Below are 24104 nucleotides of genomic sequence, written 5' to 3'. Positions count from 1 at the left end.
AGAAATAACATTTTTAACAAATTGACTATGGCAATGAAAAGGAGGACATATATCTACAAATAACTTGGTCAGAATTTTTATTTTTGGCAGGTCTCTATTCATTCATTTCTTGCTAAAGAATAAAAATCAGCCTTTTAGCGCTCCGGGCGTCTCATTCATGGTACGTAATGTTTGGAACTTAATGCTTAAAACGTTGCATTTTAATGGGACACATACAAATGATTTTGAACCCTTAAATATACTTTTCTGTCCTGATGCAGTTAGACCCCAAATTATAGGCTGCCTACAACTTTAGCATCAATGATATCCTGGTATGGGACAAATTGCCATGGTCATGAAATGTTAATGCTATAGTGCTTACTCGCAATGATCGATCCATAAACTAAAACCAATAGGATGTTACTATTAAAACCTCCATTATACATACATACATACATACATACATACATACATATATATATATATATATATATATATATATATATATATATATATATATATATATATATATATATATATATATATATATGTATGTATGTATGTATGTATGTATGTATATATATATATATATATATATATATATATATATATATATATATATATATATATATATATATATATATATAGAGAGAGAGAGAGAGAGAGAGAGAGAGAGAGAGAGAGATTATTTTCAATATAATTTTTGGAGAAAATTTAAATTATAATAATGAAATCATACACCAACAGTATGACAAAATAAAGGTGTAATATAAATAAACATATTCTTGTGTATATTATTTTCTAGCTTAATCGCTTTTCTGAACGATTATGGTAATATGTTACTTACTGCCCTTGACCTACAGCCACCATTATACAAGATTTGAAACTGGGGCGTTAGTAGCTGATCAATGTAGCATTCCTGTAATAAGATAAAGGTAATGTTAGGCCGTTTCACGTAGGTATGTGTAATTTGCACCAAATGACCAATTCATAATAAAACGTTACAATGTATCTGCCTAAAACATATTCGTTGTATTTACAAAAACCTATAAATGTATCCACATTTATACCTATGAATGTTGATAAGTGTGTACAACTCTTATTCATGATTATATGTATCCACATTGATACCTATCAATGTGAATATGTTTGTACATCTTTTTTCATATTATATGTATCCACATTTATGCATATGAATGTGTATCTGTGTATACAACTCTTATTCATATTGTATGTAACCACATTGATACCTATGAATGTGTATATGTGTATACAACTCTTATTCATATTGTATGTAACCACATTGATACCTATGAATGTGTATATGTGTATACAACTCTTATTCATATTGTATGTAACCACATTTTTGCCTATGAATGTGTATATGTGTATACAACTCTTATTTATATTGTATGCAACCACATTGATACATATGAATGTGTATATGTGTATACAACTCTTATTCATATTGTATGTAACCACATTGATACCTATGAATGTGTATATGTGTATTCAACTCTTATTCATATTGTATGTAACCACATTGATACCTATGAATGTGTATATGTGTATACAACTCTTATTCATATTGTATGTAACTACAGTGATACCTATGAATGTGTATATGTGTATACAACTCTTATTCATATTGTGTGTATCCACATTGATGCCTATATATTTGTATATGTGTGTACCACTCTTATATTGTATGTATCCACATTGACACCCATTTATGTGCATGCGTGTTTACTACTCTTATTCACAATTGTATGTAACCATACCTATGAATGTGTATAAGTGTGAACATCTCTTATTCATATTGTATGTATCCATATTGATATCTATGAATGTGTATATGTGTGTACAGCTTTATTCATATTACATGTATCCACATCGATGCCTATGTATGTGTATAAGTGTGTACAAACTCTTATTCATATTGCATGTATCCACACTGACGCCTATGTATGTGGATATGTGTGTACAACTCTTATTCATAGTGTATGTATCCACACTGACGCCTATGTATGTGGATATGTGTGTACAACTCTTATTCATATTGCATGTATCCACACTGACGCCTATGTATGTGGATATGTTTGTACAACTCTTATTCATATTGTATGTATCCCCATTGATATATATGTATGTGTATGCATGTGTACGACTGACTGACGGATGAACTAACCAAATGACTGTTACCTCCCTGAGAGCGATTCACTAAATTCAAGTATTTTAAAATATTATCAATATTTTATGAATACGAATTCAACATAGATATTACCAGTGTGCAAACGATATATATATATATATATATATATATATATATATATATATATATATATATATATATATATATATATATTGTTGTTGCCATTTTTGAGCACAAGATAGGCTATACATGGCCACCAGTATAACTGGCGGAGGAAGAACCCTGGAAAACCCCGGGAAGAACCACCGACCCACGAGAAGCTACTCGCAGGCTTTCTCACGTAGCCACGTTAGCCGAGCCTGAGACTCGAACTCACGCAGACAGAGGTGACATGGCAGTGATCCGTGACGGTGAGCGCTTTAGATCACTCGGCCACTTGGGGCCCCTATATATATATATATATATATATATATATATATATATATATATATATATATATATATATATATATATATATATATATATATATATATTCATTCAGTCCATTCCATGTCATCAGGCTGTTATTTGTTAAGTTGCATGCATTTAAAATATTATCGATGCTAATCTAAGCTGTATGCACTATAAGTAATGCGAGTATTCACAACAAAATACAAAATATGATCAGATTACAAGTAAAAAGCAAGCCATCATAAGAAAATAAAACAAATAATAGAACACTTTCACAGGTTAAAGGTTAAAGTTTAACTCGATCGGAGTGAAATATAAAGAAAACAAGTATGCACAATTGGACATGATTAGGAACTAAAACTAACCATATTAGGGTACAGAAACTCCAAAGACAAACTGACACTGTATCTACGGGTACAGAAGTAAACAAAGGATCGAGGTGTCCATTCTAGAATGTAAACACGTACGCGGTGCGTCTTCAGTTGTTTTGTGCACACTTTTTACATAATATGTGCGTTGTCTTTAGGAGTTCTCTCAGAAAACGTTTGCTTTCTAAAGTTTGTATTGGATAATGAATGAACAAAGATAATAAGTTCTCGTCCAAGGGCATACAGGTATTAACGTGGAAATTGTATCATATTATTTATATGGTGTGATTTTCTGTTATCTGTAAACAAATCAAAGGGTGCAATCCATTGTGCAGCTGTAGTTGAAAATATGTACAAGGATGACATCCCATATTTTAGATTCGTTCATAATTGTACGGTTTTAAAATATGTATCCGTCAAGTTTAAGAATTATTACAGTCGAAGGCACGAACCTCATTCAGTGAACAGGTTTGCTGTTCGGTGCAGTCATCGAGGAATAAAGCGTTCCTACAAACTCGACATGTCAGTGCGTTGACACCTGCAATTATTAAATGTAATTAATAAGCTATATATTTATTAACGTATATACACCTGCTCACATATAGCTATAAACATTAATATATATCCATTTTGTTCCTTCAAGCGCTTTCGCAATATTGTCATGGATAATCGTCTGGTAGGTATATTATCCTCGCCATGTATTTTTGCATATAAAGCTTCGTCGCCATTGTTACATGAGCTACGTCACCATTGTTAACTCGACAGGACTTTGATGTTTTCTTCTTAACAAAAAAAAAACACAAAACAACAACAACAACAACAAAAACGGTTTCGGAAGTATTTGCGATAATGGCGGAAATGAAAATTTGAAATGAGAATATGAAAAAGAAGAACAAATAACGGCTCAGAGTTTTCGAGAATGAAGAAGGTTGTTATATCGATATGAAAACAGATATGGGGCATATATAATGAAACGAATATGAAGAAATGACAAATTAAACTTAGAGGATCTTTAGAAATAACACGAAGAGAAACAATTCCTTGACATAGAAACAGCTGTCAAATCGTCTATGCTGCACCTTAAAATTATCAACATTGGGAAAAACTGGGGAATGTAGAGGAAAATCTACGTATGGAAAATTGATACAAAAAAGAAAAAACAAACAAGGGAATGATCACACGACATGCATGACCACAAGAAGAGTAAGCATGCATTTAGAAGCAAGGACGTCAACGCTGGGGGGAAGGGAAGGGGCACTTACCTCTAGCCCCAACTTAAAAAAAAAATATATATTATGCAGTATCCGTATTTGGGTTTTATTTTGCCCCCTGCCATCCAACCCCAGGATTATGTCTTGCCTGTTATATGCCCACGGAATAATTACTGCGAAAGCCCATGTTTAGAAATCACGAAATATGTAAAATACCCTATCTCGTACGTTGAACAGGTTTCTCAAAAATACAAGAATTCATTTTGGATAAAGTTTACTTCTAAAAGAGCAAAAATGTGATGTTTTTAGGGAAATATTTTAAATAAGTACAAAAGGGATCAACAGTAATAAGTGGTTATTTAAACAAGAAAGTACTTGATAATCTATGGCATACCTAGAATATATTCTTAAAAATAAGTCTTTGGAGTGTTTGTGTTGTTTTACATTAACACAAGATCTTCGTCATTTACTACAGGACTCTGCAACACGTGTTAAATACTTTTATTACCTAGATTTACCGACTGGTCTAAAGCGCTCACCGTTACGGATCACTGCCATCTCATCTCTGTCTGCGTGGGTTCGAGTCTCGGGTTCGGCCAATGTATGTGAGAAAGCTTGCAAGTATCTTCTACTGGGTCGCTGGTTCTCTTAGGGGTTTTCCCGGGTTCTTCCTCCATGTAAAGCCTATCTTGTGGTGAAAAATGGCGTTAAACCCTACAACAACAACAACAACAACAACAACAACGGCAACCTAGATTTAGTGAATTAATTCAATTGTAGCATAGTATTAAAGTAATTGATGCATAGTATATATGTAATATTAGTATTGCACTAATTTAATTGTAGCATAGTATAAATGGAATTGTAGCACAGTATAAATGCAGTTGTAGCATAGTATATATGGAATTGTAGCATATTACACTGGTCAACAGTGAAATCATTACTGACTTGAAAAGGCCCTAATCTGTAGTATTTTGGTGTGCCGAACACGAATATAACCGTGAAAAATTTGTATTGGCTCTCGTTTTGAAGATATTCATATACCTCATTTTCTATGTTTCACTGTGTAAATTTCTCCAGTAGGACTGCAGCAACATCCGGAATAATGATGTAACATTGCATAATACCATCATGCTCACATCATCCACAGTTGATTGCATCATTTTCTGATGCAATGCAATACTAATGCCATGCGGCTGCTTAAGTAAGTTGACGTCAGCAGTGTACTATACATGTGTAGGCCTATTATACTAATGCCAGGCGGCTGCTGAAGCTGACGTAAGCAGTGTACTATATAAAGCCCAATCAGATAGGTTCAGCATTTAAAATATTTTAGACGTTGTGCGAGACAGTTCAAGCTACTGTTACATAAAACTTATTATTTTATCCATTTACGTACAATAAAGAACAGTAATGCCTCGAAAGTGTGTTAATACCGCGGACAATTTTTGCTATATTTGTGGGGAAGTGACATTTGCCAACCAGAAGAAAAGTATCAATTCTCAAGTGAAGAAGGCATATCATCTTTACTTCGGATGCAAGGTTGGTGACCAAGACAAGCCTTGGGCTCCGCATATATGCTGTGCTACATGTACAACACAACTTTCACAGTGGTTGAATTGCAAAAGGTCATCAATGCCGTTTGCAGTCCCAATGGTGTGGAGAGAGCCAAGCAACCACCTAAATGACTGTTACTTCTGCTTGGTTCCTCCTCTTTCCGGCGGAATAACGAAGCGAAAGAAGTCGAGAATAGTCTACCCAAACATTCCGTCTGCATTGAGACCAGTTCCACATGGTGAGGGACTTCCTATTCCAGAACCTCCAGCAGAATATTCTCTTGATTCATCTGACGAAGACAAAGGTGAGTCGACCTGTTCTTCTCCTGGTCCATCAGCATGCAGTGATCCAGATTTTCACTGTGGTGCATCATCAACCCCACACAGAATAACACAGAAAGAACTAAATGACCTGATTCGTGATTTGGACTTATCAAAGAACAAGGCAGAATTGCTAGGATCAAGACTCCAACAATGGAATCTTCTAGAAGAAGATGTCACAATTACTGCATATCGAAAGCGCCACCAGCAATTGGAGCCTTTCTTCAGAAAGGAAAGTAATCTGATATTCTGTTCCGATATTGAGGGCCTCATGAATGCTTTAAAAATCACTCATGACCCACAAGAATGGAGACTATTTGTGGACTCTTCGAAACTGAGTCTCAAGGCTGTGCTTTTGCACAATGGAAACATTCTTCCATCTATTCCAGTAGCGTATGCTGTCCACATGAAAGAGACATACGATAACTTAAGGCAGCTACTGAATTCCATTGAGTATAACAAGTACAGCTGGCACCTCTGTGGTGATTTGAAGGTAGTTGCCCTTTTAATGGGACTGCAGCAAGGATATACAAAATACATGTGTTTCTTATGCGAGTGGGATAGCCGAGCAAGGGAAATGCACTACATGAGGAAGGAATGGACTCACAGGCAGAATGTAGCCATTGGAGAGAAGAATATCCAACACCCAGCTCTGGTTGAGGCTCAGAAAATCTTGCTACCACCCCTTCACATCAAACTAGGTTTGATGAAGAACTTCGTGAAAGCCATTGACCGGACTTTGCCAGCATTCCGATACCTGCATGAAAAATTCCCTCGACTCAGCGAAGCAAAGATTAAAGAGGGAGTTTTTGTGGGTCCTCAGATTCGAGAGCTTTTCAAAGATGACCGGTTCAACAACTTGCTGGAAGGTGACGCGAAACAAGCATGGAATGCTTTTCGCCTAGTTTCTACAAACTTCCTCGGAAATGTTAGGGCAGAAAACTATAAGGAACTAGTAGAAGACATGTTGATGAAGTATAAGAAACTTGGCTGCAATATGTCTCTAAAGATTCACTTCCTTCATTCCCATTTGGATTTCTTTCCTAGCAACTGTGGTATTGTTAGTGATGAACACGGCGAACGTTTTCATCAAGATATCACAACAATGGAACAAAGATACCAGGGAAAATGGTCCACTACAATGCTGGCTGACTACTGCTGGACACTCCTCAGAGATGCTCCCGAACAGCTGTACAAGAGACAGGCGAAGAAATCTAAGATGTAGTCAATGACTTGATTTTTTATAAGTAGGCTATTACAGTTGACCTTTTACTATTGGAATGCATTTCGTTATGTAAACATTAATTTCTTGCAGATTACAAAAAAAACTAGAGCCAATTTTGCAATTTGACTGTCATATTCGTGTTCAGCACATAAAAATTGATAAGAATTGACTAATTTTATTTCAGTAACATGACTTTTGTAAAAATTTGTTGTCCAGTGTTATATATGGAATTGGAGCATAGTATAAATGGAATTGCAGCATAGTATATATGGAATTGTAGCATAGTATAAATGGAATTGTAGCATAGGATGAATTTAATATTTGCATAGTGTAAATTGAATTGTAACATAGTATAAATGTAGTTGTTGCATAGTATAAATGGAATTGTTGTTGCTGTAGGGTTTAACGCCATTTTTCAGCGCAGGATAGGCTATACATGGCGGCCAGTATAAATGGTGGAGGAAGAACCCGGGAATACCCCAGAAAGAACTACCGACCCACGAGAAGCTACTGGCAAGCTTTCTCACATACCCACATTGGCCGAATCCGAGACTCAAACCCATGCAGAAAGAGGTAAAATGGCAGTGATCCGTAACGCTGAGCACTTTAGACCACTTGGCAATTCCATTCGGGGCCCCCAAATGGAATAGTAGCATAGCATAAATGTAGTTGTAGCATAGTATTAATTTAAGAATAGCATAGTACAAATGTAATTGTAAAATCATATAAATGCAATTGTAAGATACTATAAGTGTGTGTGTGTGTGTGTGTGTGTGTGTGTGTGTGAGATTTGGATTTTTAACGTAGCTTTAAGAATTTTTCAGTCATATTGCTATGATGTCTGCAGTGTGGATGTTCACATTTATATCTTGCACCAATGCGTCATGCCGCAGCCATGTGGCATCATGACCCACCCAATCACATTATCCTGAAACCAGGTCGACCAGTTCTAACAATAACCTCTTAATGTTGAGAACAAATAGAGGCATCTGCCAACACTATTTTTGTCTTTGGTATGATTCGGTCGGGACTACAAATGTAATTGTAATCAAACATAAATGCAATTGTAACATAATATATACATTACATTAGTCAGACAAATATAAAGCAAATCTTGATAAAATATACATTACATTTAACTGTAAGTTTTTGTGAGAGAGAATCTGAGTTAATATTCTGCCGCTCAGAATGACTTACCTTACCTTCTCAAAACTCCCAGCCTATATACTAACCTTGGATCATAGCTGTCATAAACACACCTACAAGCACAAGGCCTGCAAAACAGAACAATGCACATAAATAAGGAAGATGCATGTGTATACCTATACGCATGTTTAAACCACATACATACATACATACATACATACATACTTACATGCTTAAATTTGTTTGATACAGTTTTTAATGCCAAAGTCGTGTATACTTAAAATAACCAATGTAAGAGCTTTACTGTTTCGTTGTGCATCTAGAGAATGGCATGTCACCAGATTTTCAGAAAGAAAAAGCATTATGATGTTTCTTGTTAGCTGGAAACCTATCTCACTGACAAGTCACCTGAGTGCATTTGCTGCATGAAGATAATAATATATCATAAACTCTCAGTTAAAATTCATACATTGAATTAAAAAGGATCTTAATGGAAATTTCCTACTTGCTTTGAACACACACACACACACACACAGATCCCAACTAACGATTCACCAGAATTTTACCAAATGTTTATAATATTATATGCTATTTAGAATATATTATAGTATGTTGTGACTTCAGTCTAGAGTTAAGTTTATACGACTATGTATTTTGTACTAATCCCAAGACGAGAGAGATGATATTGGAAATAAAGAAAACTTTTGGATTGATTGACCCTTTAAGAGAGTTGAATCCCGTGCTTCAGGTACACAGAGCTAAAATTCAAGATGCTATATATATTTGAATGGCATAGAATTTGCTCAGTTAAAAGTTACTAGACATAAAAATCTCCTTTCATTTTAGAATGTAGCATATTTTGAAAACATAATCTTTCATATAAGTAGCCGGGAATCTCTAATTGTCATTCTCTTCAAAAACCACATAGAACTACCAAGTGATATATTGGACTTACTCAAAAGTTGAAACAATTAAGGCAAATTATATACATCAAGATTTCATTGGGCAATTAAACTTTAGGAACGAATAATAATACTTCAGGTAACTATATCCCGCATCAAACGAACGGTTATATTTACATGTAAAACAAATCCATAAATCTGAGTACAAGGACAACTGTGAAATTTATTGAGTGGTGATACTATAATATTTAGAAATATGCTGCAAATAGATTTAAGAATGAATTGAGAATGTGCAAATTATTAATTATGGATCTTAAAATAGTTGTTAATTGAGGTGCCAACATTCAGAAAAAAAATTATAAAGAATACAAATCATATGGCGAATAACAGTCCTTTCAAGTGCAATGGATCCAGCAAGGGATCACGTTGGTAAGGGACTGATTAAGATAGATGTAATAAACTGACTACGAACAGTGCAAAACTAGTATATAACTAGCCTAAGCGCTTTCGACTCTTAATGAGTCTTTTCAAAGGCAAATACAAAACATAGACAAGACAAACAAATAAAACAGAAAAACCGTTGTCTTTGAAAAATCTTTACATGACTGTGACTTGTTGCGGATGCCGGAAGATATTTTATAATAAGATTAAATTGTTTGTTACGTTTTTAAAGAATTGTTGGGTGTGCTTCTTTTTGTTACACAATTTATGACCATAGAGTCGTCACAATATATATATATATATATATATATATATATATATATATATATATATATATATATATATATATATATATATATTGAGACGACTCTATGGTGTGTGGGTGGGTGGGTGGGTGTAGTATGACAAAATATAACTATTTAACAAATATTGCTGTGGGAAATATGCATCAAAATATGTTTTGTTCAAGCTCATGTATATGCTTAAATACAAGCTTTTCGGGAGAGAACACGAAAGCTGTCATCAAGATGTAAACAGCGTTGAAAATACTTTTTCAGTAGTATCGTAAGAACATTATAAATAAAATATAAGATATGAACGATCGTAATGTATTTATTAAAACAAGGAATTTAGCTTAGAGGAATGAAAGAGCGAACGTAAAATAATAATAATAATAATAATAATAACTACTTTCAAAGTTGTTTATTATTATTATTAGTAGTAGTAGTAGTATTAGTATTACCATTATTATTATTATCGTTATTATTATCATTATTATTGAGAAAGCATAGATGTAATTTACGTCATTTTGAGCAGAAATCTTGAAATTATTATGTTCAGGACTCACGGTATTAGTTCAGTTTCCATAGCAAACTAATGCAAACACCATGATATTAAAAATTCAATAACTATAAATTTCTGAGTGATCATGATCAAGCCTATATGTATCAGTATAGATGAAACCTGGATGTCAGCTTCTATGTTGAGGGAAGGATATCAGCCGCGGCATGTTCTGGACCTACATGTATTTGAAACATGTGCTTTCAATTCCGCACCAAAGAGTCAGGAGCTACTTTCTGTAATGAGTGTTCCAAGCTCACGACTCTTAAAGGACTGAAATTCCATCAAGAAAACAATGTCTCTATTTTTTCCAGTTACAACTCTAGGATAAGCTCTCAAAAGATTCTTTTTCTGACAAAATAATTTTCGTTATCAACCAATCCTTGCTAACCAAACCCATATATATACTCTATGTTATGTTCACCCATTTCCAGGCTGGTTCCCATTCTTCTATACAATTAGGACCGTGTGCCCTTCGAGTATTGCGCTATGGATAATTTAATAAATTTCAACATACTCGGAACTTTCCGAAAGTAAGAGTTTTTCTTCTTGGCGGCAAATTTTGTTGGCATTCTGATACCATGTGATACTCATCTTTCAATGTAAGTCTTTTGAACTAGTGTGGTAGACTGTGGTCTCCTCCATCTTCTTTATGTAAGATGTAAAGTATGTCGGACACCTTTATTTCGCTAAGAGGTTTTCTGTATTTTGTCACTGTTACCATATCCTAATACTCCTTTATAGCCAAATTATGAAGACAAAGTTCTATACAATGACTCTATTAAAGATTCTCTGATTCTACATTGCCAGTTATTATTAAACCGGACAGCTAGACGTTGTTTGACCAATGGAAAGGAACCTTTATGTTTTGTAGATGTGTATATTTTTGACTGTATTGTTCTTCACCCAGCTTTAAAGTTCTCGTTTGCATAAGCATAAAACAAAATTGTTCTACTTACCACAGACTAGCAGATCCCGAGTCATGAGTTGACTTAAAAAGATAAAAAAATAATTTGGCATTTAAAAAGATATCCATTATATTCGGGTATCATTAAACACGCAAATCGTTAAACATGTTTTTCTAGAAATTATTTATTCGTGATATAAGGAGCTTGAGGCAGAATCATTGTTGTGTCCAGTATTTCATTTGGCTGGAACGTATTGATCAAAATAATCTATTCACTGGAAGTACATAGTGCTTATATAAAATTATATTCATGGAAAGTTTGATTCATAGTGAAATGTCAATTAGAGATATATTCTTGGATTGTATTATTGTGATCAACAAAGACTTTTAGCACATTACCAAAATCACGGGCCACCAAACGCACATCAAAGCTTCCAGCGTTGGATTATTTAATGTCAGTAAAGTTTATTCAGAACTTAAATATTAGAACTTGTTTTAGAAACTCCTGCATTATTTGGTAATTAATTTGCAATACCGTAATTTTTATTTATTTACATTTTTCACTTTTGTATTTTAGGGACATACAATATTTGTTGAATTTTACAAATCTCATTGCTTCTCATCCTTATCTATTACTTATTTCAAGACCAAAGAGTCCTGATAATACAGATCGTTAAACATACAGATCGTTAAACATCCACATCATTAAACATCCACATCGTTAAACATACAGATCGTTAAACATACATATTGTTAAACATCTGGATCGATAAACATACAGATCGTTAAACATACAGATCATTAAACATCCACATCGTTAAACATCCATATCGTTAAAGATACAGATCGTTAAACATACAGATCATTAAACATCCACATCATTAAACATCCATATCGTTAAACATACAGATCGTGAAACATACAGGTTGTTAAACATACAGATCGTTAACCTTCTAGATCCTTAAAAAGACAGATCGTTAAACATTAAGATCGTTAACATACAGATCGTTAACCATCCAGATCGTTAAACATCTAGATCGTTAAAAATATAGATCGTTAAACATACAGATCGTTAACCATCTAGATCATTAAACATCCAGATCGTTATACATACAGATCATTAAGCATACAGATCGTTAACCATCTAGATCGTTAAACATACAGATCCTTCAACATCTATATCATTAAACATCTAGATCGTTAAACATCCACATCATTAAACATCCAGATCGTTACACATACAGATCGTTAACCATCTAGATCATTAAAAATACAGATCGCTAAACATCTAGATCATTAAACATACAGATCGTTAAACATACAGATCGTTAACCATCTACATCGTTAAACATACAGATCGTTAAACACACAGATCGTTAAACACCTAGATCGTTAAACATACAGATCGTTAAACACGTAAATCGTTAAATATGCAGATCGTTAACCATCTACATCGTTAAACATACAGATCGTTAACCATCTACATCGTTAAACACACAGATCGTTAAACACACAGATCTTTAAACACACAGATCGTTCAACGTCACGATCATTAAACATCCAGATCGTTAAACATCCACATCGTTAAACATCCAGATCGTTAAACATACAGATCGTTCACCTTCTAGATCGTTAAAAATACAGATCGTTAAACATACAGATCGTTAAACATCCAGATCGTTAACCACCTAGATCGTTAAACATACAGATCGTTAAACATTCAGATCGTTAACCATCCAGATCGTTAAACATCCAGATCGTTAACCACCTAGATCGTTAAACATATAGATCATTATAAATCAAGACCGTTAAACATACAGCTCGTTAAACATACAGATCGTAAACCATACAGATCAAAACATACAGATTGTTAAACATCCACATCATTAAACATCCAGATCGTTAAACATACAGATCGTTAAGCATTAAGATCATTAAACGTACAGAAGTAGTGAAGGGGGATCCTATAGCCTCAATGGGAATTAGCATTACAGACCCCCTTGGGAACATATAGCCTCAATGGAAATTTAACATGGAGAAAAATCGGGGGAACATATAGCCTCAATGGGAATTTAACATAGAGAAAAATCGTGGGACGATATAGCCTCAAGAGGAATTGAACATGGGAATTGGGACTGTATAGCGTCAAAGGAATTTAAACAGGGTGGGACTTTATAGAGTCAAGGGAAATTGAACATGGGAATAGAGTGTGGGTCTATCTAGGGACTAGGGGAATTTAACATATGGAAATTGAACATGGTGGGTCTGTATAGCGTCAAGGGGAATTGAACATGGTGGGATTGTCTAGGGACAATGATGGTAGAGGGTCAAACACAACAGAGACAGAAACATACATACACTAGTACAAGCGTGAGATTTATATATAAAGCATTACCAAGACCTGAAATCTTGCTGGGGTGTTCAAAAATTTGCATAATTGTAATGATGCTATAAATAGCTATAATCAAGGAAATGCTCAACGACAAAATGGATGTGACTAAAAGTAACGCTAAAATGACGAAATTGTCCCAGAATTTAAAGGAAAATAAACATATCCCCGAAAATTAAGTTACAATGGTTTAGACTAAAATGGATAAAATTAGTAACTACTTACAATATCAACTTCTGTGACGATCGTGGATAAATACCTATGTATCTATAATCAGCTGAAATTCCTATGAAATCCCACTATCTATTTATAGCTCCAACTTGTGGGTTTTTCCTTTGGCTCACATTGTCAATTTTTCCATTTCCATGTCTTTACTGGCACAAGTTCTTCATGATCTTCAATTTCTTCTTCTTCTCAATCCCTCTTCTCTGTTTCGTCTTGTTTTTGTTTATTCTCTTTTCTCGTAGGGCACTCTGAATTCCAGTGTCCTTTCTCCTGACAACGATATTAGGTATCTTGACTTTTGTCTCTCTTTCTTAGACGAAGTAGGTATTCTGGAGACAAATACCCATTTACCTTTGCAGATATAGCAAACTTCATTAGCACTTACACACTTTCGTATGACTCTCATCAAATCAACGACCAAAAGAGTAAGTTTTGTTGCCACTTTCGCATGTGAATTATGCTTTCGTATGACTTTTAGCAAATATTTGACCAGCAGGTCGATCTGTGCTGACTCTTCCATCTTTGATCGTTTGAGAGCGGAATGAATACTCTGACGCTAAGACACTCTCCTTATATACAGAGACCTGCTGCGTATGAAACCTAGTCAAATGTAATTTTGCAATAAGATGAAACGATTTCATTGAGGAAGTAAAAGGCAATGATGTACCGTATCGCCTCACACAAAACCTGAAGTGTTAGTTCAAATCCGTGTCAGCGATTTCGAAGACGACATAACTGGGCTTTAATCAATGCTCTCCATTTCTGCCACAAAACCACGAGTCCTGATTCACGCCAAAAGAAATTTCGTTCGGTCCATAAAAAATAGTATCACATCTGAGAAACGCAAAAACGAACTTCCAGAAAACTGAGAACGACGGCTTACACCTACAACGTAAATGTATGAGTTCAAGTAGTGCGTAAAACTTAGTCAAATTAAATTTTTATAGTCAAGACGAAACGATCTCTTTTCGAAGAAGAAAGCAGACACCAAACGACAATGGCGATCCGTGTCACACAACACTTTTCAAAATGTGTATGATCAGAGGTTTATTTAGCGATCTGCACGGTTAAATTAAATGTTGATGTATTTTGCAATAAGACGGACACAATTTCCATGGGATCGCCCATGGTACGATTGTTCGTGCATTAGTTTAATTTTTAAAAATATTTTTTTATATAAATCGCCTATAGGATAGACCCAGTAAAGCATGGCCATTCTCGTCACTGTCTGAATAGCTACTCAAGTCAATTCGAAGCGAACGCGGTAAGAAAATAAGTATAGCCAATGAAATGGCTTACAACGGGTGATGCATTGTTTTGTTCTAGGACTGTGTGGCATAATAATCCCTATGTTCTTGCGTTGTTACCATTACAGTGCAGACACTGAAATGTGAACTTACAAGCCCTCTTTGTGTGTGTGTGTGTGTGTGTTGTACCATTTCCTCTTACCACATCAAAATACTGAGCGTCACAGTATTGGTTCGCGTTTTCAAGCTGACCATTTTTTTATATCTCACTTAAACATTTCGACATAAACACTCACACTCACATCGGTAGAATCAGAACAGACGTGTTACAGTATTGAGGGGCATGTTATCTTTTTTTTTCAAACCAATAAATTTGGGTTTGTATGAAGTAAAGAACCGAAAGTACAGTGAAACTCAAGGATGATGACCCAATCTGTCTGTCTATTGATGCATGTATTTACTTAAGAAGAAATATGACCTCTAAAACACAAAGAGATACGGCAAGCATGATTAGATTAAACACAACGATGTTTTTCCTTCACGCCTGTGTAATTTAGAGTTTCAATCGTCTTTGAACACAAACTTGGTCTCCTTTTGTAGGGCTTGAAATAATAAAAAAAGCTGAAAAATCTTAAGCACTTTGCTATAGATAATTTCATCAACAGACTAAACAACATAAATACCGTTACAACAATAGAAAGCCTTAAATCTTCTATCAAAAAGAAATGCATGAAAAAAATTAAAGATTAACGATAACTAACCAATGAAACCGAATTTAACAAAGGCAATGACATGTGAAGAAAAGCCTCTCACTTTGGAAAGGTAGGCGAATGTACTCTGTCATGCACCATCAACTTGAAAAAAATTATAAACAGAGAGAAACCTGAATTCAAAATTCAGTTGTTTTTTTTTTTTCTTCAAAATTATTTCGTTTCTTTTTTCTTTTTTTTGGAACAAATCTAAGCACTAATATAGAGTGGAAAAGGGAAAATGCACATACAAGCTTTGATATTTCTGAAAAAATGAGGGGATATTCCTAACGTTCATAACCACCTATATATGCTTGGACTTGTCTGTGACTTATCCACAAAACAAGATGTACATATTTCTGGTCAAGCTGCAAGTGTGTGCGTGTTTATGAAAATGGTAAAAACTTGGATATACAATTTTCTCGTGACACTTATAAAGTGAAGAGTCTGTGCAAGTGTCAAAAGCCAAAGTCATATAAGTTTTGTATTTTGTACGGCTTGTAAAGATTTCCACTTTAGGAAATGTGAAGTATCACAAGTTATTATCACAAACAGAAGTGGAACATAGGGGCTTGGGTATATTTCTTCCCTCCACACCGAGTTCTGGGCCTAATTCTTTTACTTTCGTTGTACCCGAACTTACATTATCCATATTATCACCAACAAAAAAAAAACAAAAAAAAAACGCACAGACCTAAAAGAAACATTCACTCACTTTTTTACAGAATATTACTATTTTTAAAATTTTGATAATCGACGGAAACGAACAACTTAGAGTCACACTTTCTAACCAAGATAAAGAAATCATGTGCTGATAGACTCACTTCTGTATTTTTTCTTCTAACTGACTAACATATCATAGGCAATGGAATGTTATTTCTTTTCGAGAGTATGGGGTAGCCCTGAAATTTTTTGGGAACTTGAAGCTATGGCGATCGCTTAGGTTATAAGATGGCGGCCTCCTCTGACGACAGACTTTCTCACAGGATAAGGTCTGCTTCTTCGGAGAAGAGAAGAAGAACTCTTTGGTGTCGATACGACAACTCTTTGGTGTCGATACGACAATCGACAAAGCCTCTGTCAGGTTCATGCTGCTGCTGTTGCTTCTCTCTCTGCCGTTTATGAAGTCTGTACTTCTCCATCCATTCTTCTTTCTCCTTCTTGAATTCCTCCTTGAAGAGCTCTTCTTTCAGGTCTTCAGTGACTTTCAACATTATGATATTGTCTATCTCTTCAGGTCTCAGTATCAGACTTGTCATGACCCTATGCAAATTCACATAGGCTTCGTTCAACTTGGCTAATCTTGAGCACATCTTCGTAGGAAGATAAGTTAACAATGGATGGGCAGACTGGAGAGTTCCCCGTTTGTATTGTCAAAGCGCGGACGTGAAGGAAAACATTGCTACACGGTTTTCGAGCCGGAACGTTCAAATAGTGTTATGGGAGGGATAGAAAGAAGTCAAAGAGCATCAATTCAACATTCCTATAGCCAAACAAACCACAAAGGCATTTTTTTTCTTCAAAACACAACATTTTTTTATTCATACTAACAAACAACTCTAACATTTTTTAACAATAATCTAACACTATAACATCAAACATTTTTTTCAAATACCAAACGTTTTTTTTAATTCACACTCTACTTTAAACAGGGCTGACAACGTTGTGAATGAAATTGTGATTTCCACTGTTGGAAGTCATCAGGCCATTGATGGACACTACGTTTCCTAGCTTGAGACAAAAGATAAGCATACTGGTCACAAAACCATCAATCTACTTTCACATCGTTTCTTGAAGAAGAACGAGGATCAAAATGAGTCACTAAATGTTCTAAGGAATAGCCCAGGCTGCGATGATGCAGAAAATACACACAGTACTGTCCGCACACCAAGGAAACTGTGCCTTGTAATTTCACATTATTGAATCGGGTGGTCTGAGCATTTCTTCTCATAAAGTCGATGATATCGTCTTCCAAAGGGGGCAATCCGTACGAATCGAAATATTTCACACATCCTTCTTGAGGAAAGTAGACGGCTACCCAGTGGGTTCCTGGGAGATGACTGTCGTCCGTGTTGATCACGTAAGCTTGATGGTCTTGAGGTTTGCGATGAGGGAGTTCATCTTTAGCACAGACGACAGGATTCCAAGAAGCAGTGTACGAACTGTGGTTCAAAAGGTAATAAAGTTCTCAGGTATCCATTTTTTGTTTTTTTTTTCTTAAGTCATCAATTCGATCCTGACTTTCTGCTTGAAAATGTCTGACAAGTAACCGTTTTCTTCGCCTTGTCTCCCAACTCTGATCCAACAGAGCTTCGATGCGATGGATCTCTTGAGTTGTTAATGGAGGACAATAATGTTCACGCAAGCCTTTATACCACTGTTGTAACACGTCTTCTTCCGAGATGAGACTTTAAGCTTCGTCCAGATATTCGTCCAATTTTTCTTCTTGACTCAGCATTAGCATTTATCGTGTTGAATTTGACTGGGATGATCGTTATGACATCCATAGCAATCTTTCTTGATCAATTCCTTAATTTTTTTCTGTCAAGACTATAGCATAACAGGAAACTATATGTGATTCTTGTTCTGGCCATCTAGACTTCGTCATGATGACTTCTTCGTCTTTGTCTTGGGGTTCTCCTTCCTCAGGATCTTCACATTCCATGTCCAAAGAATCCCTACTATACAAACATTGATAAAAGTCTTCCATGACTTCTAATAGTGTAGAATGACTTCTCTCAAACTGTTGGATTATATCGTATTGTCCAATTCAGCATACAGGAGGACGTTCACCGTATTATCTGCGCGTAGATTTTCTGCAAACTGAAATTCCACACGCATCTGGCCGGATTTTATTGGGTGAAAATGTCACTCGTCGCTGTCTTGACTTACAATTCGTTAGAGAACCGTTTTCGAAAATGGAGTTTCACTGTAACTTTCCCTTTGGAGAAGGGAATATTTTGTCCCAGATCTCCTTTTATAGCAATGTTGACAGTGTCTAAATACGACTTACTGACGGGTAAATAGTGAGGATGTACAAATTCACGGTGTACGTGATAGGTGTTTGCACCTTCCTGGTCATTGTTTGTGGTACTATCCACTTTGAAAGGAATGACACGCAGTAACGGCACAGAGGTGTGTCCCACCACGTTGTACTCCACCACATCGGAATACACAAAGATCAAATTAAGTCCTTGGTTCAGTTCTACCGGGTTTCCAAAAGCTCTGTAAAAATCCATATTACTTTTGATCTTGAGGCTCATATTGTTTGCGACCATTTCTGCATGTCCACCCAAAATTTCAAACAAACTACCATTGAACCTGAGGGACAATTTGTCCGTATCTTGAAATTTGATCACGAGACGATGAGCCACTTTATGGTACTCAATCTTCACACTTTTTTTGGCTCTGTTCAGTGCTTTGCCAAAGGCTAAGTTGAACCTGTCCGCAATAGTGTCCACCAAATGTTCACCACTAAAATAATAACCTGAAGGAATTTTCAAGGTGTAGATAATGAAGGCTGGATTGCTGGCTGGTCTTGTGTCCCCTAAAAACCCGATTTTGTTGATTTCTTCCTCCAATTGGGCATTCAGGATTTCCACCTCGAAAGTGTTTTGCTTTTCGGTGATGTTTTTGATTTGTGTTGGGTGAATGATTTCCACTAAAGCCACTTCCCAATAGGCTTCGTGATCTAACTGGATGGTCTGAGGTAATTTGACCGTGTAACAGCACAACGTGTTGTTGGGAAACACCTCCATGGAACTGTCACTGGGTAAGGTTAAGTAAAATTGACTGTTATTGCTCATAATTCCAGAGTTTTGTGGCTCTCCGAGGCGATACTGGAAGTCAGAGGAGTGTCTCCGCCCAAAATGGAGTTGTTGTTGGAGTGGTGGCTGGCACTGACACTGGACACAAGGTTCCCGTGGTTCCCGTTCGAGGAGAATTTCAGGGAGGGATTGGGAAGCAGGTAATCGATGTAACTGCTCAATACAATGGTCCACAATTGTTTGTCTCCTTGTTGCAAACTCAAATTGGCGATGGCTGCCCCGATGACACAATACACCACGAAGATTTGGCAGAAAAAGACGATTTGCGTTTTAGGCACACGTTCTCCACACTACACCCACAAGGGTTGTTTTTGTAAATCTTGCACAGAAGAATTGGGTGAAGGAGTGATCGCAGTAGCTGAATCTGTGTGAAAGGGAATGATGGTCACTTCTTTTTATAGTCGATGACGTGCGAAGCGTCGATCCAAGAATGATAACTGGTCGGATATCCTTTCCAACGTACTTTGACTTCTTTGACGTCGTTTGCCCACTTTACGGTTTCTGCCAGTCAGCACTCCACCCACCTCGAGAACACAAATAACATCTAGTCAACAGCTGACTATACCTAACAAACAACCCGTCCCGGAAAGAGTGGTGGCAAAACAAAGGTGCAATTATCTTAGACAAACGGTATGGCAAACTCAAATGTAATTATCGGAGGCACTACGTTCTTTTCTCACTCCGATACTACAGGCAATCTCAGCTGAAATAACAACCACAACAACAATAACAGCGACAGACACCATAGCAGCGGATTTGAAAATATCTGAAAAATTAGTATCAGAACCAGAAAAAAAAATTGAGGCTGTTGAGGAGGAGGAGGGGGACGCTGACCCTCATTGAAAAGTACACCGAAATGGGGCTAGATCAAGCATTGTATGACGTCAACATAGCAGGGCAGTTTATTAGAGCCATACAATACGTTGCCTACAGATCTCTAGACACCTTTAAACCAAGACCTTCTCAATGGGGATTAGGGGTCAGAGTTCTTCCCCAATTCTACAGACAGACCTACACTGGATACCCCCTCAGTCAACTGGTAGAAGCCGCTGCTTACATTACCGCCCATCATGGCTACGCATTTCCTGATATCAAGAATCATGTGACTAGGAGTGCGGGAAAGAACGTGAAAGCAAAAGAGAGACGTGTTACCTTCTAACAGAAAAAACAGACTTTTTTAGGGCTCCAAAAGATTGCTTTTTATTAAATAGGGAACCATATTTGGCTTGGTATCCCTCCTTGACTAAACTATTCTCGAAACAAACTTGACCCATTGGAACACTGCAACAAACTTAACTTTTTAAACCTAACAGTGACCAAACTGGTATATGTCGCTTAGACATAATAATTTAAATAAGATCAGTATGGCTATTTTTATGTACACTAAGTACTAATATTAGACAGATATGTTAGGAAATTTAACAGACTCGTTAGGTTTTAACTAATTGCACAGGTGGTTAACACATTATTGGTACTTATTATTGTCGATTAGCAAAAAACACGACTTGATTTGAAATAAGTACGGGCTAGCGTTTTGGTGAGTACTTAACATCCATGGCTGTCTTGCTGAGCACCTTTTTCCTCCTTTACCACGCTCGGACAGAAAAATGAGTGTGTGGTGAGACAATTCCCACTCATGTGTAAAGCCTTTCAGTCAGGTTGTTAAGGACTAGTTAGTCCTACACCTGAGTGGCTAAATTTAAAAATAGTCTGTGAGTACATAAAAGCCTGGGGGATGAGGCTCTCTTTCCTTCCCCAGGAGTAATTAAAAATCACGCGGTGCGTTATTAAACCAGTGATACATGCTCCATTAGAGCGAAAATCACTTTAATTCAAGTAAGCAAGCAAGCAAGTTCGGGTACCGTCTCTAGCACTCTTGATGACACCAACTGTCTGGGTTATTTTCTTTCTTGCAAGCCCCTATGTTCCACTTCTGTTTGTGATAATAACTTGTGATACTTCACATTTCCTAAAGTGGAAATCTTTACAAGCCGTACAAAATACAAAACTTATATGACTTTGGCTTTTGACACTTGCACAGACTCTTCACTTTATAAGTGTCACGAGAAAATTGTATATCCAAGTTTTTACCATTTTCATAAACACGCACACACTTGCAGCTTGACCAGAAATATGTACATCTTGTTTTGTGGATAAGTCACAGACAAGTCCAAGCATATATAGGTGGTTATGAACGTTAGGAATATCCCCTCATTTTTTCAGAAATATCAAAGCTTGTATGTGCATTTTCCCTTTTCCACTCTATATTAGTGCTTAGATTTGTTCCAAAAAAAAGAAAAAAGAAACGAAATAATTTTGAAGAAAAAAATAACAACAACTGAATTTTGAATTCAGGTTTCTCTCTGTTTATAATTTTTTTCAAGTTGATGGTGCATGACAGAGTACATTCGCCTACCTTTCCAAAGTGAGAGGCATTTCTTCACATGTCATTGCCTTTGTTAAATTCGGTTTCATTGGTTAGTTATCGTTAATCTTTAATTTTTTTCATGCATTTCTTTTTGATAGAAGATTTAAGGCTTTCTATTGTTGTAACGGTATTTATGTTGTTTAGTCTGTTGATGAAATTATCTATAGCAAAGTGCTTAAGATTTTTCAGCTTTTTTATTATTTCAAGCCCTACAAAAGGAGACCAAGTTTGTGTTCAAAGACGATTGAAACTCTAAATTACACAGGCGTGAAGGAAAAACATCGTTGTGTTTAATCTAATCATGCTTGCCGTATCTCTTTGTGTTTTAGAGGTCATATTTCTTCTTAAGTAAATACATGCATCAATAGACAGACAGATTGGGTCATCATCCTTGAGTTTCACTGTACTTTCGGTTCTTTACTTCATACAAACCCAAATTTATTGGTTTGAAAAAAAAAGATAACATGCCCCTCAATACTGTAACACGTCTGTTCTGATTCTACCGATGTGAGTGTGAGTGTTTATGTCGAAATGTTTAAGTGAGATATAAAAAATGGTCAGCTTGAAAACGCGAACCAATACTGTGACGCTCAGTATTTTGATGTGGTAAGAGGAAATGGTACAACACACACACACACACAAAGAGGGCTTGTAAGTTCACATTTCAGTGTCTGCACTGTAATGGTAACAACGCAAGAACATAGGGATTATTATGCCACACAGTCCTAGAACAAAACAATGCATCACCCGTTGTAAGCCATTTCATTGGCTATACTTATTTTCTTACCGCGTTCGCTTCGAATTGACTTGAGTAGCTATTCAGACAGTGACGAGAATGGCCATGCTTTACTGGGTCTATCCTATAGGCGATTTATATAAAAAAAATATTTTTAAAAATTAAACTAATGCACGAACAATCGTACCATGGGCGATCCCATGGAAATTGTGTCCGTCTTATTGCAAAATACATCAACATTTAATTTAACCGTGCAGATCGCTAAATAAACCTCTGATCATACACATTTTGAAAAGTGTTGTGTGACACGGATCGCCATTGTCGTTTGGTGTCTGCTTTCTTCTTTGAAAAGAGATCGTTTCGTCTTGACAATAAAAATTTAATTTGACTAAGTTTTACGCACTACTTGAACTCATACATTTACGTTGTAGGTGTAAGCCGTCGTTCTCAGTTTTCTGGAAGTTCGTTTTTGCGTTTCTCAGATGTGATACTATTTTTTATGGACCGAACGAAATTTCTTTTGGCGTGAATCAGGACTCGTGGTTTTGTGGCAGAAATGGAGAGCATTGATTAAAGCCCAGTTATGTCGTCTTCGAAATCGCTGACACGGATTTGAACTAACACTTCAGGTTTTGTGTGAGGCGATACGGTACATCATTGCCTTTTACTTCCTCAATGAAATCGTTTCATCTTATTGCAAAATTACATTTGACTAGGTTTCATACGCAGCAGGTCTCTGTATATAAGGAGAGTGTCTTAGCGTCAGAGTATTCATTCCGCTCTCAAATGATCAAAGATGGAAGAGTCAGCACAGATCGACCTGCTGGTCAAATATTTGCTAAAAGTCATACGAAAGCATAATTCACATGCGAAAGTGGCAACAAAACTTACTCTTTTGGTCGTTGATTTGATGAGAGTCATACGAAAGTGTGTAAGTGCTAATGAAGTTTGCTATATCTGCAAAGGTAAATGGGTATTTGTCTCCAGAATACCTGCTTCGTCTAA

General features: G+C 36.0%; 1 protein-coding gene across 1 annotated transcript in view; it reads right to left on the bottom strand.

Moving 5' to 3' along the window:
- LOC149778807 (uncharacterized) overlaps positions 1 to 24104 on the bottom strand; it is a 70321-nt gene that overhangs the window by 39718 nt on the left and 6499 nt on the right. Inside the window, exons 2-5 of the mRNA XM_089938526.1 lie at positions 11551 to 11582; positions 8495 to 8536; positions 3402 to 3487; positions 827 to 898 (exon numbers count right to left, since the gene is read on the bottom strand). Coding sequence (XP_089794652.1) covers positions 827 to 898; positions 3402 to 3487; positions 8495 to 8536; positions 11551 to 11575 — 225 coding nt within the window. The 5' untranslated portion in view covers positions 11576 to 11582. The remainder of the gene's footprint in view (positions 1 to 826; positions 899 to 3401; positions 3488 to 8494; positions 8537 to 11550; positions 11583 to 24104) is intronic.

The sequence above is a fragment of the Sinohyriopsis cumingii genome, chromosome 17 (genome assembly GCF_028554795.1).
Source record: "Sinohyriopsis cumingii isolate HCF-2022 chromosome 17, ASM2855479v2, whole genome shotgun sequence".
NCBI classification, from domain to species: Eukaryota; Metazoa; Mollusca; class Bivalvia; order Unionida; family Unionidae; genus Sinohyriopsis; species Sinohyriopsis cumingii.
This window is presented reverse-complemented; position numbering and strand designations above follow the sequence as displayed.